This window comes from Chelonia mydas, chromosome 2, assembly GCF_015237465.2.
Source record: "Chelonia mydas isolate rCheMyd1 chromosome 2, rCheMyd1.pri.v2, whole genome shotgun sequence".
NCBI classification, from domain to species: Eukaryota; Metazoa; Chordata; order Testudines; family Cheloniidae; genus Chelonia; species Chelonia mydas.
Window position 1 is genome coordinate 224,184,150 of NC_057850.1, and position 18,869 is coordinate 224,203,018.

The 18,869-nt window shown below is 43.8% G+C and overlaps 1 protein-coding gene across 1 annotated transcript in view; it reads left to right on the top strand.

Annotated features, from left to right (window-relative positions):
* The first annotated feature begins 229 nt into the window (after positions 1-229).
* PLXDC2 (plexin domain containing 2) overlaps positions 230-18,869 on the top strand; it is a 393,218-nt gene continuing 374,578 nt past the window's right edge. The window contains exon 1 of the mRNA XM_037890821.2: positions 230-1,144. Coding sequence (XP_037746749.1) covers positions 1,036-1,144 — 109 coding nt within the window. The 5' untranslated portion in view covers positions 230-1,035. The remainder of the gene's footprint in view (positions 1,145-18,869) is intronic.

Here is an 18,869-nt window from a genome sequence, read left to right on the forward strand (position 1 = left end):
TGCCTCTTTATCCTCCCGTCTAAGCACAAATCCTTTTTTAATTTGATTCCCTTTCTCCATCCTCCACCAACCCCCCCCCCCCCCCCCGCTCCCTCTCCCTCTCCCTCTCCCACACGAACGCTGCCTACGGACACGCTGCTCCGCGCAGAACCCCCCGCTGTGTTTGCTGGGGGCCGGGAGAGCGGTGCCCTCGGGCAACCCGGGCGCCAGGGCGGAGCTGGGCTCGCCCGACGTGGGCTGGGGGGCGCTGGGCGCGGAGCTCCAGCCGCCCCTCCCGAGGAGCAGGGGGTCGGGGGGCCCCCCTCTCTCTCGCTATCTCAGCCCCAGGAAAGTGCAGCAATTGGGCGGGTCGTTTCCGGCAGCCTGGCCCCGAGAAAGGGGCGCGGGGCCGCTCGGGGCACCCAGCCGGCGGCGCGCGCTCCCCACGTAGGGCCAGGCGCCCGCGCCAGCCCCAAACTAGTTCCCCGCGCGGCTGGCCCCGCCAGACACCGGCTTCGCCTGCGGGGCTCCTCGCTGGGACCCCCATCCCGCGCCTTCGCCGGGGCTGCGCCGCCCGCTGCGAGGAGCGGGCTCTGCCTGTCTGGCCTGAGCCCACGGGGCTGGAGCAACAAGACGCCCAGCCGGGGGTGGGGGGAGAAACTTATTTTGTTTCCTCCTCCCCTCGAGCCGCGCAGAGCTGGGTCGCTCCCGTGCCGGCGCTGACTGGCAGGGGGGAGGTTTTGCCTTGAACTGCGCGTGGACAGGAGCCACCAGCCCCCCTCCCACTGGGCGGGCAGCGGGGGTCCGGCCAGCCGCCGCCGCAAGGAGGGAGAGTTGGGCGCTTGGCGGCCGGAGCTGGGCTTGTCCTCGCCAGCTGCTGCGTTCTTGGGGCTGCTCCCGCCGGAGGGACCGAGCCAGGCGTCTCCCCGCGGCTGGAGGGGAGCCGATGCGAACCAGAGGCGTCCCGGCCGCGGCTAGCAGTGGGATCTGCAGGACGCTCCCGGGGCCCCCCCGCAGGCGAGCGGCGCAGCGAGCGAGCCCGGCAGGCGCGGGGCGATGGCGAGCCCGAGGCACGGCCACTTAGCGGCTGCAGCGCTCTTCCTTGCCCAGTGCTTGGCAGCCCGCTTCCAGCTCGTGGACGGGGAGGCGGCGCGGCGACCTCAGGGTAAGGGCTGCTGCTGAAGTTCCCTCGGCGGGGCTGCTCTGGAGGTGGGGGGAGCGGCCGCTGGGGGTGGGCGAGGCACCCGGCCAAGCACACGCCGATCGGCAGCCCCCGACCGTGGCCTCTGATCCCACCCCTCCCCCCAGGCGCCAGTGCTGTGTGAGGCCAGCCCCCGCTCAAGCCCCCCCACCCTCCCGTTGCTGAACGGCCGAGGAAGATGGTGTCTGCAGTGAGATGCGGCGCTTTGCCCCTTCCCCCTGGGCCCGTGGGAAGATCGCTGCCTTGTAGCTCATGGAACTGCGACCTCCCCGCCCCCTCTTCCCGGGTTTATTGTGGGTAAATCGGGAGCCGCTCAGCTGAGGGTCCGGGGGGGATCTTCCTCTCCCGAGTCCCAACTTCTCACTAGGGCGGGCCCCAGGAGTCTCAGTCCCAGGCACGATACTTGGGCGGTGGGAGAGCCGCGCTGCAAAGGCAGAATGGCCTTAAGTAGTCCCCGAACTGGGCTGAACACTCAGGGAGCCTGAGTCTCCGGGGACCTGTGACCCGGCCCCCATCGCCTTTCGGAGAGACCCTGCCTTTGTAAAGCGCAGCAATAATTGCCACTTCCCCGCTCTGGCCCTTCGCTCAGCTCTGTATGGCCAGCGGCTTGCAAAAGCGAGCCCCTGTTCTCCCCTGGGCTCAGCGGGTTCCTTGCTGTTACTAAATAGGCTGCTTTCTCCATGTGGTCTCTAGTAATGGGTGTTGTCTTCACTTATGTCCTGATTTTCAGAGGTGCTGAGCAACTGCAGCTCCCTCTGACTTCAGCTGGAGTTGAGGTTGCTCCTTACCTCTCAAAACTAGGTTATAAATGTCCCTGGTAAACTTTACCTCCCCTCTTCAGCACACATTAGATCAGGTACTGGCAGGTGCTTAGCACCAGCCCTTTCCCTGGCACCATGGGCTGACCACGTTTGCTTGTAACCCTTTTAGGGTCCTCTAGTTCAAAACTTTCCTAGAGACACCTGTAAGTGCATCAGACCAGCCACATGTAGTGGATTCTCATCAGCTACCCAGTCTTTCCCAAAACGTGGTCCCCTTCCTGGTCATCATATCTCATAGACCTCTGCATGCATGTAATCCATAGGGGGAACTGCCAGGGAAATCTTGGCATGCTTGGGAAAAGTTGGGTGATGAATCGGGTGGGGTGAACATTTTTTAGCATATTAGGAGGCTAAGAATAACAATTGAAAGCTGCTGTGTTTAACATTATGGGTTAGGTTTGGAAATGCAAGTATTGTATTATCATTAAACATCCATCTTTAGAGACATAAGGACACTTTACTTTCCCTCTCCTGCCACCCAAAAAGTTAACCCCAAACTGGGTCCTGTAGCCCATCTACAAATAGTCTGTAAGAAAACTAACCCCATTTTGCACAGAAGGTTTGATACAAATGTGAAGAGTTGAGTTACTCGAACAGGATAGATGTAGGAGTTTTAAAAACATCCTCTTAGGGCTATGCCAGACAAGGAGGGCTTACCGCTGAGTTCAGGAATTGCTAAATGACAAGGTAGCCCAGCAGGTTGCTGAGGGCTCTTATGTCAGTTCAGGGAAAACCCAGAAGGAAGGTTTTAATATACTCCTGTTCAGCATGTATGTGTCCAACCTGGTGCTGCCATTTCTAGGGCTTTGCCTTTAGGAAACATACACTAATATTATTTACAGTAAATCACTAGAGAAAATAAAGGAAAGAGGTGGGGCTCTGAAAAAAAAAAGATGTAAGGCCGTATCTGAGCACGTGAAGTTCATTAATCTTCCACTGTAGGTGTGTTTGTGCAGAAGAAGTGTCAATAATTTCTTGATTAAATACAGTCTATTGATGAAGTGAATGATCAGTGTACACTGCTGGACATTCATTGCCGATTTAGGCTTTAGAGTTGCATTATTTTAATAAAGTCTATCTCAGCACTAAATAGAATGGCATATCATCTGCTCATTAATCTTTTATTGGTTTATTAATGTGGTGTGTCTTAACAGGTTAAGGAAAAATATTTAAGCTTTGAATATGGTCTATGGTGTAAAGTACCAAGATGATTATTATACAGGTGAATTTTATTTTTGTGTTTAAACAAGTCCTGATGAAATAATCTGTAAGAGATAATCTTCTCTCATAACAGTAAAATGGAAATTTTAAATGACAATTTTTGACAGGCAGCTTGTTGTGAGGTTTGTTACCTTTTAAAATCCTGTTTCTGAAAATATGATGTTACTGTCACAAGCATGCTGCTGAAATTCAATAATAGAAACTGAAATTCATTCAGCCTTAATATGTATGGTTCTTTCTTTCTTCGATAGAGAAGCACAATAGATTAATAAACTATATTTCTTACAGCAAGTAGAGAGTGCTGTTTTGCAGAACAAGGAGACCTGAATGCAACAAAAAATATATTTTGAAAGTTATTCCATGAATTTTTATATCCATATGTCCAAGAAATACCATTTTGAAAATGAACATCTGTATTCAACTTCAGTTAATGTGGTCTGAAATGTAAAAAGTGCCATTTAGAAGTTTTACTTATACACTAAGGTCAATAGCATGCCCCTCAGACACGTTTAAATGTAGTCTTCTAAATTTTAAACTGAACCAAAAATCTTTGCAGTAACTGCAAATGCTTAATGGGAGTTTGATTATAGTTTGTGTCTGGGCTGTGAATTATTTACATTCTCAGGAGTAAAATACATTCTTGTAATTGAAATGAAATAAAAATAGAAAGGAATTCAAACAATACATGTGGTATAGGTTCTTGAATACCTGGATTAAAGAGACGATTTTATGGAATGTTATCAAATGAACATCATGATTTCATATAAAACTGACCCACAGTTTGCTGAGCCATGGTTTTGTATAGCTTTTGCCAGCAGTTCAGAACTAGTCCCTTCAAACTTCCTGAGATAATAATCATTTGTCTAGTAGCCTTGAGGTCTGATGTTTAGCGATCAGTAATTTTATAGCAAATGTGTTTGGCTGTAAACAAACAAAAACATTCCTGGTTGTGGAATTAAATTTGAAATATTTGTGCTGCTGATGAATAGGAAGGATCTCCACTAGAGGGCAGAACTGTTGTCCCTTGCAACTTCGTCTTTCAGCAGACAGGGTTCTTTTCAAAAGGCTTCAGATCAATTGTCTTATACTATCTTTTTTCTATATTTGTGTTTGTATAGAGCGTCATTTTGCTGACTAGAAATGCATAGATCAGTGGTCAGGGTTCTTAAATGTAAGATTTGGGTATATGTGTGTTTTAAGATAATCACAATGAATATGAAATAAGTTCAGTGAACTGAAAAAAATGTTCTTTTGGAAGTTAGCTGAACAATTAAAGCTTCCGGTTGTCTAAGTCAGGGGTTACTAATTGTTGAAGTATTCCCACAAGAAGCCTTGAAAATGTTTCTTTTCTGAAAATACGATCAGTCAGAATTAGGAGACTCTTATTGTAATTTTTATTCCATCAAAGTGTGTTCCAGTGTTTTGGTATAATTTATATTAATTGACAAACAACCGTTTCAAAATATTGCTATTTAGAAGGGGATAGAACAATTTTTATTATTAGATTAACCTTTAGCTAATACTCAAACATTCAAACCTGTTGCACTGCTTGAGTTGCTTGTCTGTGTTACTTTTTTCTCATTAGGCCTTAGGAGACTTTGCTGATTAATATTTCATCTTAAATTAGCAAAAGAAACAAAATATTAGGCAGTACATATGTTTGGTAACTTCTGTTTCTTTTGCATTAAAGGTTATACCTTATTTCTGTGAGTTAATGATATTTGTAAACGAAAAATCAAATAGAGAAATGCAGGTGTCCATTACTGATACTTGGGTTTAGCAGTAAAGCCAACACATGTCCTATATAAGTAGTACTTAGAATTCCCTTTAAGGAACTCACCTCCGTTTATTTACATCCTTACTTTTCCTACTTTCTCCCCTTAATTGTATTATCATTTTTTCTAAATGTGTGGTTTGAAATATTGCTGATATACAAAGGTGTTTGTCCCAGATTAGACACACACACTATCAGGTTGATTTGAGTCTCTAAATTCAGGTTTTGTAACATGTTTCTACAAAACCTGCAGTAAGATCAGTAGTTATAGTTCACTGACTTTTTAAAAATTACTCTGAAACCATCTTGTTCTCTGTAAACATTCCCTTGCATCATTTGCATCAGACTTGTGACTGGCTCTAAATTTGGAGTTGACTATAAGGCACAGTGGAACTGACTATTGTCCCTTGTCCAAGCTGTCAACAAATATAATTAATGATGAAAAGTAAATCAGACTTTTAAAAATTGTCATTTGGGTAATTTAGTTTATTACACAGGTAAATTAATGTAAAGCAAAACATTAATGGACTGTAGGGGCCATATCCTACAGTTTTGTGAAAACCCCAGGGGACTCATGGAAACTCCATGAGATTCAAAAATTGCAATTTCATTGGAATACTTTGAGGGGAATGGACTTGAGGGACTGTGAAGGAGGTAGCAGATGTAGCCTGTGTATCCGAGGTATCCGCTGGAAATGAGAACTGCAATCCCATGGTGAACTAGGCCGTATATAGAACTGCCTGCCACACTTCCCTGAGAAACTGTGCTGTTCTTCCTCTGCGCTCTTACAAAGCTTAAAAGGGTGCAGTCTTGGAACTGGAGTTAGTGTTTCCCAAAGTACTATTGAGTCTTGTGCAGCTATCTACTGGAAATCGACGCCACTCTGAGAGAAACATGCTACACAGAGCATGTCTGAATCAAGCTGGTTTTCTTCACAAAGCAGATAGAAAACTTCTTCCAGGTTGAAACATTTGACTGTGTTTCTGAGAGAAAAGGCCCTCTGGGTTCACTAGACTATCTGATGCCCTGAACAGTTTTGCTGGTTAGGACTGTAAGTACACCTGCAGAAAGAAGACTCCATCACAGCCGCAGTTTCAAAACCTCTCTAAGCTGCAATCTGTCAGACTTGGAGCATGATGGCTCCCACTGGTGTTAAACCATGCCCTATGTGTTTCATACATAACAAGCTGACTGTATATCTAAGTGATCTGCAAGAGTGATTTTTAAGGTGAAAATGTTATTAGAGTCACCAGATTGAGAGCAGAGGACAAAAGGTACATTGATGGGCCCATTTCGGAAAGCGTAGGCATTCAGTTTTTCACACAGTTACTTCAAAAAAAGAAAAAAGAAAAGGAGTACTTGTGGTACCTTAGAGGCTAACAAATTTATTTGAGCATAAGCTTTCATGAGCTACAGCTCACTTCATCGGATGCATGCAGTGGAAAATACAGTGGGGAGATTTTATATACACAGAGAACATGAAACAATGGGTGTTACCATACACACTGTAACAAGAGTGATCAGGTAACGTGAGCTATTACCAGCAGCAGAGCGGCGTGGGGGGGGAGCTTTTGTAGTGACAATCAAGGTGGGCCATTTCCAGCAGTTGACAAGAACGTGTGAGGAACAGTGGGGGAGGGAGGATAAACATGGGGAAATAGTTTTACTTTGTGTAATGACACGTCCACTCCCAGTCCCTAACTTTCAAGCCTAAGTTAACTGTATCCAGTTTGCAAATTAATTCCAATTCAGCAGTCTCTCGTTAGTCTGTTTTTGAAGTTTTTTTGTTGAAGAATTGCCACTTTTAGAGCTGTAATCGAGTGACCAAAGAGACTGAAGTGTTCTCCGACTGAAGTTTGAATGTTATAATTCTTGAGGTCTGATTTGTGTCCATTTATTATTTTACGTAGAGATTGTCCAGTTTGGCCAATGTACATGGCAGAGGGGCATTGCTGGACCAGTATCCCCGATAATGTCATGGCAAACCTGGTGGCTGAACTTTGTGACTTTGTCCTCACCCATAACTATTTCACATTTGGGGACAATGTATACCTTCAAATCAGCGGCACTGCTATGGGTACCCGCATGGCCCCACAGTATGCCAACATTTTTATGGCTGACTTAGAAGAACGCTTCCTCAGCTCTCGTCCCCTACTGCCCCTACTCTATTTGCGCTACATTGATGACATCTTCATCATCTGGACCCATGGGAAAAAAAGCCCTTGAGGAATTCCAACATGATTTCAACAATTTCCATCCCACCATCAACCTCAGCCTGGACCAGTCCACACAAGAGATCCATTTCCTGGACACTATGGTGCCAATAAGCGATGGTCACATAAACACCACCCTATACCAGAAACGTACTGATCTCTATGCTCACCTACATGCCTCCAGCTTTCATCCAGACCACACCACATGATCCATTGTCTACAGCCAAGCGGTAAGATACAACCGCATTTGCTCCAACCCCTCAGACAGAGACAAACACCTACAAGATCTCTATCAAGCATTCTTACAACTACAATACCCACCTACTGAAGTGAAGAAACAGACTGACATAGCCAGAAGAGTACCCAGAAGTTACCTACTACAGGACAGGCCCAACAAAGAAAATAACAGAACGCCACTAGCCATCAGCTTCAGCCCCCAACTAAAACCTCTCCAACGCATTATCAAGGATCTACAACCTATCCTGAAGGACGACCCATCACTCTCACAGATCCTGGGAGACAGGCCAGTCCTTGCTTACAGACAGCCCCCCAGCCTGAAGCAAATACTCACCAACAACCACACACCACACAACAAAAACACTAACCCAGGAACCTATCCTTGCAACAAAGCCCGTTGCCAGCTGTATCCACGTATCTATTCACGGGACACCATCACAGGGCCTACTCACATCAGCCACACTATCAGAGGCTCGTTCACCTGCACATCTACCAATGTGATATATGCCATCATGTGCCAGCAACGCCCCTCTGCCATTTACATTGGCCAAACTGGACAATCTCTACGTAAAATAATAAATGGACACACATCAGACCTCAAGAATTATAACATTCAAACTTCAGTCGGAGAACACTTCAATCTCTTTGGTCACTCGATTACAGCTCTAAAAGTGGCAATTCTTCAACAAAAAAACTTCAAAAACAGACTCTAACGAGAGACTGCTGAATTGGAATTAATTTGCAAACTGGATACAATTAACTTAGGCTTGAATAAAGACTGGGAGTAGATGTGTCATTACACAAAGTAAAACTATTTCCCCATGTTTATTCCCGCCCCCACTTCTTGTCAACTGCTGGAAATGGCCCACCTTGATTATCACTACAAAAGGTCCCCCCACCCGCTGCTCTCCTGCTGGTAATAGCTCACGTTACCTGATCGCGCTTGTTACAGTGTGTAAGGTAACACCCATTGTTTCATGTTCTCTGTGTATATAAAAATCTCCCCACTGTATTTTCCACTGCATGCATCCGATGAAGTGAGCTGTAGCTCACGAAAACTTATGCTCAAATAAATTTGTTAGCCTCTAAGGTGCCACAAGTACTCCTTTTCTTTTTGCGGATACAGACTAACTCAGCTGCTACTCTGAAACAGTTACTTCAGTCACTCAAGCAAGTGTACACACAAATAGCTAATTCTGTTGCAGATATAATATTCAAAACTGTATACATGATTAGGCTTATGCATGTGCATAAGTTTATGTGCATGGGCTTATGCGTGTGCATTTCGCATACACAACTGCATGCCTATACTCTTTCAGAATTATTGCCCTATTAAGATGTTACCCCATCCAAAGGTAAGATATCTTCCTATCTTAAAGGCCACTGACAGACAGTCACCAGCTTAACAATGTCTTCTTCTAGAGAAATTAGAAACTCAGCTGTGTCTGTCAGTCTTTATGGGTGGAGCAATGATGAACCCTGACCTCAGCTTGGATGAACTAATGATAAAACCACAATAAGGTTCTGTTTTCAAAGCCTCACACATCTTCACCCCAAATCTTAACCCCAAGTATAATTACCTATATGTATACACCTAGAAATCATTTAGGTTAATAGAAACTGTTACTAAAATACAGACAGTTGAGAGCAGTCTGTCTTAAAGTAGACCTCTTGCTTTTTCATACTTCCTTTCCCACAGTGGTAAGTTGAATATGATACAAATCAAAATGACTAGGGTAATTTTCATTTCTTTTGGGAGTAATTCCTATCTAATTCTATCCCTGGTCCCCCCCCCCCCCCCACTAATTTAACCTGAAGCCAGAGTTTAAAATAGACTCAAAATAGTACCAGGCTTATCATTGCTCAGTGATGAAATTTAAGTAGGTCATAACAACACTCTAAAACTCAGACAGCTTATAGCAAAACTTCATTTAAAGCAATGTTTGGGGAGAGGAGATGGGGAGGCACAAAGAAGAGGATTTTAGGATGTGAGCAAATAGCATTCCTTCTCATCTAGTACTAACTTGCCAACAGTGTGAGATATCATCAGATCACTGAAGGGCTAATTAGAGATGGGGCTGAGAATGGGGGCGGGGGGGGGGGAGGCAGTGGAATCTAACTTGTTGTTCCCCAATTGGCAAATGTCAGTATTACCAAACTAGAGCATTACAGAAACAAAAAGGAACTAACATCCACCCATGAGATTTCTTTCCACCCTGAAATGTATGGAGAAGCCACATGAAGTTCATGTTTCTGTGTCTCCGTGCTCTTTATGGCAAATGATCATGAAACATACCAGAAAATGCCGTTAGATGCTGTTTGTGAATGCTGTGTGGTTTGTTTAATCATGGAGCACTACCTCACTTAATTTTGTTCTGGCCCTCCTTGATACAGCCCATTTTAGCCTGGCCTCACATATCTTTCCCTCTGCAATCTGCATTCTGCAATCTGCTTTGCTGAGTGTATTTATTAATTCTGGGTTTGAAAGACTTTATGTAACATAGTGACTCCATTGACTAGAACACAAATATGTGGGAACGTATTCTCTGCTCATAGTGGTCTTATTCCCTTTGATATGATGTTTGTGTTGATTTCAATGGGAGCGGATCAGGTCTCAGCACTGATACAGGAGAGACTATTTTGGATCCCCAAAGCACTTACACATGCATGTAACTGTAAGTACGCAAAAAGTGCCATAGCTTTGCTGGATCGGGACCTGTGCTCCTTTGTCAGCAGTATATATAGTTTTAACATAAGTTTTCTAGCATTTCAGTGACTACGTCCAGAAAAGAGAGCTTTTTAATGTCTAGTTTATTTAGAGTTTCTCCCTCTTGAAATGGCTTTGATTCTCAATTGTTTTAGGGGCTTTGGACTTTTAAAATAAATATTATCGGAGTTCCACAGTGGCCAGTTAATACCTTGTGCTTCGTGAATAGCATTGTAGAGACATTTTATTAGAGTGTATGTATTTCATATCTATCACATGTACTGTACCTTCATGCAGTAATTGATCATTGACCTCTACTAAGAAATGCTCACAAGTACCTGCACAATGTGTAACCCTCTCCATTATCCCAACTTTAATAACACTTTAAATATGTGTTCTATCATAATGAGTAGATGCTGGAATTTCTGTACCTTTTCTTTGTAGGTGTTCCATTGTAATTTAACTTTAGTCAATGGCAACCTATACTAAGGTTCTGTTATACCTTTTATAGCTTTTACAGTTCCTTCTTTAATCCCGCTAGAGAATAGAGCAAATTCTATCCGGGTTACACCTATGCAGCTCAACTGACTTCAGAGGGTAGGATTTAGCCCAATGACTTTTCAGTAGCAATTATGTTACTGCTGCATCTTATTGTTTTCTTCTATTAAATTATTATTTGGCTCTTAAGTTTTTGATCAGACTGTGACTCTTGCAAATCCTGAATGGGCAATATCCAATTTGGGTTTGTAATTCTGACTTTCCTTTGTATGAAAGCTCTGGCTGGACTGATTGTAAAAGGCAACCTTCTCTCATTGTAACAGTTAGTAGTATTAGCCAAAATTTTCTAATCTGAGTGCATCAAGTTAATCTTGTAAATCAATGTTCAAGCACCTAAATTTAGTAGCCTGATTTTTGAAGGTGATGAGCACCTCACGTTGATCTCAGAGCGATTTTCATGTGCTCAGCCCCTCTGGCACCACATTTATTTATATGCCTAAATATGTATTTAGAAGCTCAACTTTGAATGCCCAGGTTCAAAAATGTTGTCTGAAGCTGCTATTTTCCAACCATTGGAAAGAATTGTGTAAGAGTTTGTTTTCACCCTGATGTTGTTCAAAGTTTTGTCTGCTTTGAAGGTGTCATGATTGTGCCAAATCTATATTTAGATGTTTTTGTTCAAGCTCAAGAGCATGATTACAACTTCCTCTATTTTATTACTATTTTGTTGCCAAGAAATGGAAGGTTGGGGAGAGAGTGGTAATATTTATATAGGGCCTGCATTGCTTTATGCTCTGTTTCCGGAGAGTCAGCAGAGGGAGTGGAAGACAATGAACAAATCCTGTCCTGAAAACCATACTTGTATCATATAAAATGTTGAGTTGGAGTCAAAGTCTGTTTTTTGGATTTCTGTGTCAGTAGACGACTTGATGTCTGGAAAATCTGTGCCCCCCCCTCACCTTGTGGACATACAATGCCAAAGTTGGGCCCTGATGGTGAAATCCAGGGGCTTAGTGTCCAGTCCGACTAGTGAGCTGAGAGGTGGATGTTTCCCTGGAAGTGACAGTGAAGCAGAAGGACTCTTCCCATCATTGTCCACTGCAGAGCTGTTTCATGAAGACCACTTCAGCCCAGTGGATGATGTAGCATTTGCTGTCCTAGTGCATCTTTGTAACAAGGGGAGGACTGGAGGATCAGGCTGGATTTGAATCACTAGTAAGGAAGTGATTAATCATGTTTTTCTACATAAAAGTGCATTCTTGTTGGTTGTTATAACCTTAATACATATTCTTCACAACTCAGAGATAGACATAGGTTTCATTTTTAGAAGGTACACATTGTACATTTTTAAACAGATTTATTTTGAAAACTTTTCAGATTAGTTTTACAGCTATATCAGAAAATGAATGATTGTTTGGTTATTTCATTTACCAAAGGTAATTGAAGCAGATATTTATGAAGTCATTGGGAACTGAACTATCTCCAGTTCAACAGGTTAATCATTAATATTTGGAGGATTTTCTTGCCATCTGTATTAGGAGGAGAACATCACCAGACAAACATTTAAATTGTTTTATTTAACTAAAACAACAATGTTAGGTATTCTGGATTTTTTTCTTCAACAGCAAACATATAATATTTTAACAAAACAAGCATATGTCCCTCGCTTCTCACATTTATCTCCCAACTTCTTCTCCTTGTCCAGATCTGTTCCACCCCCAACAATCTTCTATTCATTGAACTTTTTGAAACTTTGCACTTTTAGAGAGAGGTAAGGGATTGACTCTGTGTACACAGATTTGCAGAGGGACAATAGAGCTGAGGTCTGTTTTTTCTCACCTCTCTATATTATTTATTTATTTATTTAAAAACATTTTTGCTGTTAACAAGCATGTTACCTCTGGAGACACAAATCCACAGTTCTCAAACTGCAAAACTAAGCATCTCTGATGGTGTCTTCTAGACTGAGCACTGAGTCCCGCTAGAAAGATTAACCTAAATAATCTATGCAGAAGCCTGTTGAGCCCCATAAAATGTGGTCCCTAATCCATGAACTATTGGAACTCATTTACAAAACTTTTCTTAAACATTATATGAATATATTGTCTCATACTATAGAATTAGAATTTATAATCCCTATTCCATGATGAGATAACTTTGAGCTATAGTTTTAATAGGGTTTTTTCCCTCAAAAAACATTTTATAAAAAAAAATCCAATTGAAATAAAAAAAATCCCGTTCTTTTAAAATAATTAATTTTTATCCACCCTGTGGAGGATATACTTAAAGGTAGCTATCTAGGCCCTGCTCTTCACCCATGGCATGCCACTCCTCTCTATGCACTACCACACACAGATTTCCTGCAGAGTTGGGCTCTGAACTGTACACTTCCTCCTCTTCCCCCAAACACAACATACTTTCCTTGCCTAGAAAACTGCACTAGTTGAATTGCTACGGGTACCTCTGTGACACCCAGGCTGGGGGACTGGGAGTACCTCAATAAGGCAGCAGGTACAAAGCCTTGTGAGCTATATAAGAAACAGGGTAGGTGTAGCAAAACTTGATACTGTAGATGGAAAGAAATAAAATCAGTTCAAATGGGCATAGTTGTTTTTTTTTAAGTCTGTAGGTATTACAAGCCCTCAAAGAGAGAGTACAGAAATGGAAAGGGTAGAGAATACTGGACAGCTCCCTTTAACACCAGTGGTTATTTTGATTAGAGTGGGTCAAAACGTTTTCAGCACAACAGTTTTCCATTGGAAAATGCAGTTTTGTTTGGATTCTAACCAAATTTTCAATGAGAAGGTGTCAAAACAAATTTTTATGACTTTCACATTTTGTTTCAGAGTCAAAATGTTTCATTTCAACTTTGTTTTAGTTTGTTAAAGCTTTAATGATATTTTATTTTAATATATTTAATATTTTATAAGGTAAAGTTTCAACATTATGTAAGAAAGCAGTTTCTGAATCACTTTTTTTGGAGGGGGTGAGTGGGGGATTTCCATTCTGCGAGAAATTTTGATTTTTTGCTCCACCTGGGAATATAAACACATTTCAAAATGTCAGAATTTCTAAGGGCTGGAAATTCCATTTTCTGACCACCTCTAACTATGAGTCCTCATTGTTGAGCGTTTTTGACCACATGCTGTGATCTCTTTCAAAACCGATCATTTTGCTTTGTGAAAGCTGCAATTTGGGTTGTTGTGGGATGGTTGAAATGAACAGTCCAGCTGGGTCATTGGCCTGGGTTTAGTGAACTCCTGGCTTTATGGCATATTGCTCATTCAGGCTTGCTTCTTAGTTAATATTGAAATTCATGAGGGAATTAAATTAAAAGAGGGCACATTCTCCAGATTGCAGCTGCGGTAAAGATAATAGACTTATGGGTTTTTTGCAGCGAAGACATTTATGGACTGGAAGCTTAGCATTTTGTATATTGCAAAACCCTGGCCTCAGTATCAGCACAATTTATTACTGGATCCTAATCAGAACACATACATACTGATCCAAATGATCTTCTTAATATAAAGTAAATAGATACAACAAATTACTTGCTTATAGATTAATGCCACCTTTGTTTATCTTTTCATATATTTTAGCATCTTACTAATTTTTCAGATTTTTTTTAACCAAGTATATTTAGCCAGTATATTTAAGACAATATTTTATAATTGAAGTGGTACAGGGGTTGCATGATAAACAGTGGAATATGTTTCTGAATCTGAAATCTCTGAAATGCAGAGATTTCAAATTTGAGTTCAACCAAAAAAACAAAACAAAAAAACCCCACCCCAACAAAACAAAACCCCCCAAACCAAAACCTTCTCCAAGAAACAAACGAAAGGAGAAACAACACCAGATTTTACTGACAAAAACTGTATTTTTGGTTTCCCAAAACTTTCTCCTTCACTGCTAATGCTGCAAGTCATTGGCGGCATTGCCTTTTTTCCAGTATAAAAAAACCAACAAAAAACGACGGACAAAACAGTGTTTAGTATACCTCCTTTACTATATCCTGTTTACTTACTCTGCCTTGGTCTACACTAGGAGTTGAGGTTGAATTTAGCAGCGTTAAATCGATTTAACCCTGCACCCGTCCACACAACGAAGCCCTTTTATTTCGACTTAAAGGGTTCTTAAAATCGATTTCCTTACTCCATCCCCGACAAGGGGATTAGCGCTGAAATCGGCCTTGCTGGGTCGAATTTGGGGTACTGTGGACACAATTAGCTCCCGGAGGCCAATACCGTCTATCCCAGAGTGCTCCATTGTGACCGCTCTGGACAGCACTCTCAACTCAGATGCACTGGCCACGTAGACAGGAAAAGGCCTGCGAACTTTTGAATTTCAATTTCCTGTTTGGCCAGCTTGGCAAGCTGCAGGTGACCATGCAGAGCTCATCAACAGAGGTGACCATGATGGAGTCCCAGAATCGCAAAAGAGCTCCAGCATGGACCGAATGGGAGGTACGGGATCTGATCGCTGTATGGGGAGAGGAATCCGTGCTATCAGAACTACGTTCTAGTTTCAAAATGCCAGAACATTTGTCAAAATCTCCCAGGGCATGAAGGACAGAGGCCATAACAGGGACCCGAAGCAGTGCCTCATGAAACTTAAGGAGCTGAGGCAAGCCTACCAGAAAACGAGAGAGGAGAACAGCCGCTCCGGGTCAGAGCCCAAAATATGCCGCTTCTATGATGAGCTGCATGCCATTTTAGGGGGTTCAGCCACCACTACCCCAGCCGTGTTGTTTGACTCCTTTAATGGAGATGGAGGCAACACGGAAGCAGGTTTTGGGGCTGAGGAAGATAGCTCACAGCAAGCAAGTGGAGAAACCGGTTTTCCCAACAGCCAGGAACTGTTTCTCACCCTGGACCTGGAGCCAGTACCCCCCAAACCCACCCATGGCGGGCTCCCGGACCCTGAAGGTGGAATAGGGACCTCTGGTGAGTGTACCTTTGTAAATATTATACATGGTTTAAAAGCAAGCATGTTTAATGATTAATTTGCCCTGGCATTCACGGCTGGTACAGCTACTGGAAAAGTCTGTTAACGTGTCTGGGGATGGAGCGGAAATCCTCCAGGGACATCTCCAAAAAGATCTCCTGGATGTACTCCCAAAGCCTTTACAAGAGGTTTCTGGGGAGGGCAGCCTTATTCCATCCTCCATGGTAGGACACTTTACCACTCCAGGCCAGTTGCACGTACTCAGGAATCATTGTAGAACAAAGCATTGCAGTGTATGTTTGCTGGCATTCAAACAACATCCGTTCTTTATCTCTCTGTGATATCCTCGGGAGAGTGAGATACCATTCATGGTCATTGTCAAGGTTCCTCCCCCACTCTGAACTCTAGGGTACAGATGTGGGGACCTGCATGAAAAACCTCCTAAGCTTATCTTTACCAGCTTAGGTCAAAACTTCCCCAAGGTACAAAATATTCCACCCTTTGTCCTTGGATTGGCTGCTACCACCACCAAACTAATACTGGTTACTGGGGAAGAGCTGTTTGGACACGTCTTTCCCCCCAAAATACTTCCCAAAACCTTGCACCCCACTTCCTGGACAAGGTTTGGTAAAAAGCCTCACCAATTTGCCTAGGTGACTACAGACCCAGACCCTTGGATCCTAAGAACAATGAACAATCCCCCCAACACTTGCACCCCCCCTTTCCTGGGAAATGTTGGATAAAAAGCCTCACCAATTTGCATAGGTGACCACAGACCCAAACCCTTGGATCTGAGAACAATGAAAAAGCATTCAGTTTTCTTACAAGAAGACTTTTAATAAAAATAGAAGTAAATAGAAATGAAGAAATCCCCCCTGTAAAATCAGGATGGTAGATACCTTACAGGGTAATTAGATTCAAAACATAGAGAACCCCTCTAGGCAAAACCTTAAGTTACAAAAAAGATACACAGACAGAAATAGTTATTCTATTCAGCACAGTTCTTTTCTCAGCCATTTAAAGAAATCATAATCTAACACGTACCTAGCTAGATTACTTACTAAAAGTTCTAAGACTCCATTCCTGGTCTATCCCCGGCAAAGACAGAATATAGACAGACACACAGACCCTTTTTTTCTCTCCCTCCTCCCAGCTTTTGAAAGTATCTTGTCTCCTCATTGGTCATTTTGGTCAGATGCCAGCGAGGTTACCTTTAGCTTCTTAACCCTTTACAGGTGCCAGCGAGGTTACCTTTAGCTTCTTAACCCTTTACAGGTGAGAGGAGCTTTCCCCTGGCCAGGAGGGATTTCAAAGGGGTTTACCCTTCCCTTTATATTTATGACAGTCATCTGGTTGAAATAGGATGCTTTTCTTAAGGGAACATTCAGAGGTGCCCGTTCCTGCTGGGCTGTTTGCCTGTAGCTGAACAGAAATGTTCCCTGCTGTTAGCCACGGGGAGGGGGAGGGATGAGGGGCTAGCCACGCGGTGGGGGAGGCAAAATGTGACCTTGGAATGAAAGCACATGTGCTATGTATGTAATGTTAACAGCAGGGTTTACCATGAAAGAGTGTACCCATTGTTCTATAAAATGTGTCTTTTTAAATACCACTGTCCCTTTTTTTTCTCCACCAGCTGCATGTGTTTCAAGGATCACAGGATGTTGCTCCAGAGTATGGCTGAGCTGCAGGAAAGGCAGCAGGAGCACAGACTGCCACTACAGCCCCTGTGTAACCAACCACCCTCCTCCCCAAGTTCCATAGCCTCCTCACCCAGACGCCCAAGAACTCGGTTGGGGGGCCGCCGGCCACCCAGCCACTCCACCCCAGAGGATTGCCCAAGCAACAGAAGGCTGGCATTCAATAAGTTTTAAAGTTTTAAACTTTTAAAGTGCTGTGTGGCCTTGTCCTTCCCTCCTTCTCGCCACCCTTCCTGGGCTACCTTGGTAGTTATCCCCCTATTTGTGTGATGAATTAATAAAGAATGCATGAATGTGAAGCAACAATGACTTTATTGCCTCTGCAAGCGATGATCGAAGGGAGGAGGGGAGGGTGATTAGCTTACAGCGAAGTAGAGTGAACCAAGGGGTGGGGGGTTTCATCAAGGAGAAACAAACAGATTTTCACACCGTAGCCTGGCCAGTCATGAAACAGGTTTTCAAAGCTTCTCTGATGCGCGCTGCACCCTCCTGTGCTCTTCTAACTGCCCTGGTGTCTGGCTGCACGTAACCAGCAGCCAGGCGATTTGGCTCAACCTCCCACCCCGCCATAAACCTCTCCCCCTTACTCTCACAGATAGTGTGGAGCGCACAGCAAGCAGTAATAACAGTGGAAATATTGGTTTCGCTGAGGTCTAACCGAGTCAGTAAACGGCGCCAGCATGCTTTTAAACGTCCAAATGCACATTCTGCCACCATTCTGCACTTGCTCAGCCTGTAGTTGAACAGCTCCTGACTACTGTCCAGGCTGCCTGTGTATGGCTTCATGAGCCATGGCATTAAGGGGTAGGCTGGGTCCCCAAGGATAACTATAGGCATTTCAACATCCCCAACAGTTATTTTCTGGTCTGGGAATAAAGTCCCTTCCTGCAGCTTTTGAAACAGACCAGAGTTCCTGAAGATGTGAGCGTCATGTACCTTTCTCGGCCATCCCACGTTGATGTTGGTGAAACGTCCCTTGTGATCCAGCAGTGCTTGTAGCATTATTGAAAAGTACCCCTTGCGGTTTATGTACTCGCCGGCTCGGTGGTCTGGTGCCAAGATAGGGATATGGGTTCCGTCTGTGGCCCCACCACAGTTAGGGAATCCCATTGCAGCAAAGCAATCCACTATGACCTGCACATTTCCCAGGGTCACTACCCCGATATCATCAGATCTTTGATTGCGTTGGCTACTTGCATCACAGCAGCCCCCACAGTAGATTTGCCCATTCCAAATTGATTCCTGACTGACCAGTAGCTGTCTGGCGTTGCAGGCTTCCACAGGGCTATTGCCACTCGCTTATCAACTGTGAGGGCTGCTCTCATCTTGGTATTCTTGCGCCTTAGGGCAGGGGAAAGCAAGTCACAAAGTTCCATAAAAGTGCCCTTATGCATGTGGAAGTTTCGCAGCCACTGGGAATTATCCCAGACATGCAACACTATGCGGTCCCACCAGTCTGTGCTTGTTTCCCGATCCCAGAATCGGCGTTCCACCGCATGAACCTGCCCCATTAGCACCATGATGCCCACATTGCCAGGTCCTGTGCTTTGAGAGAAGTCTGTGTCCATGTCCTC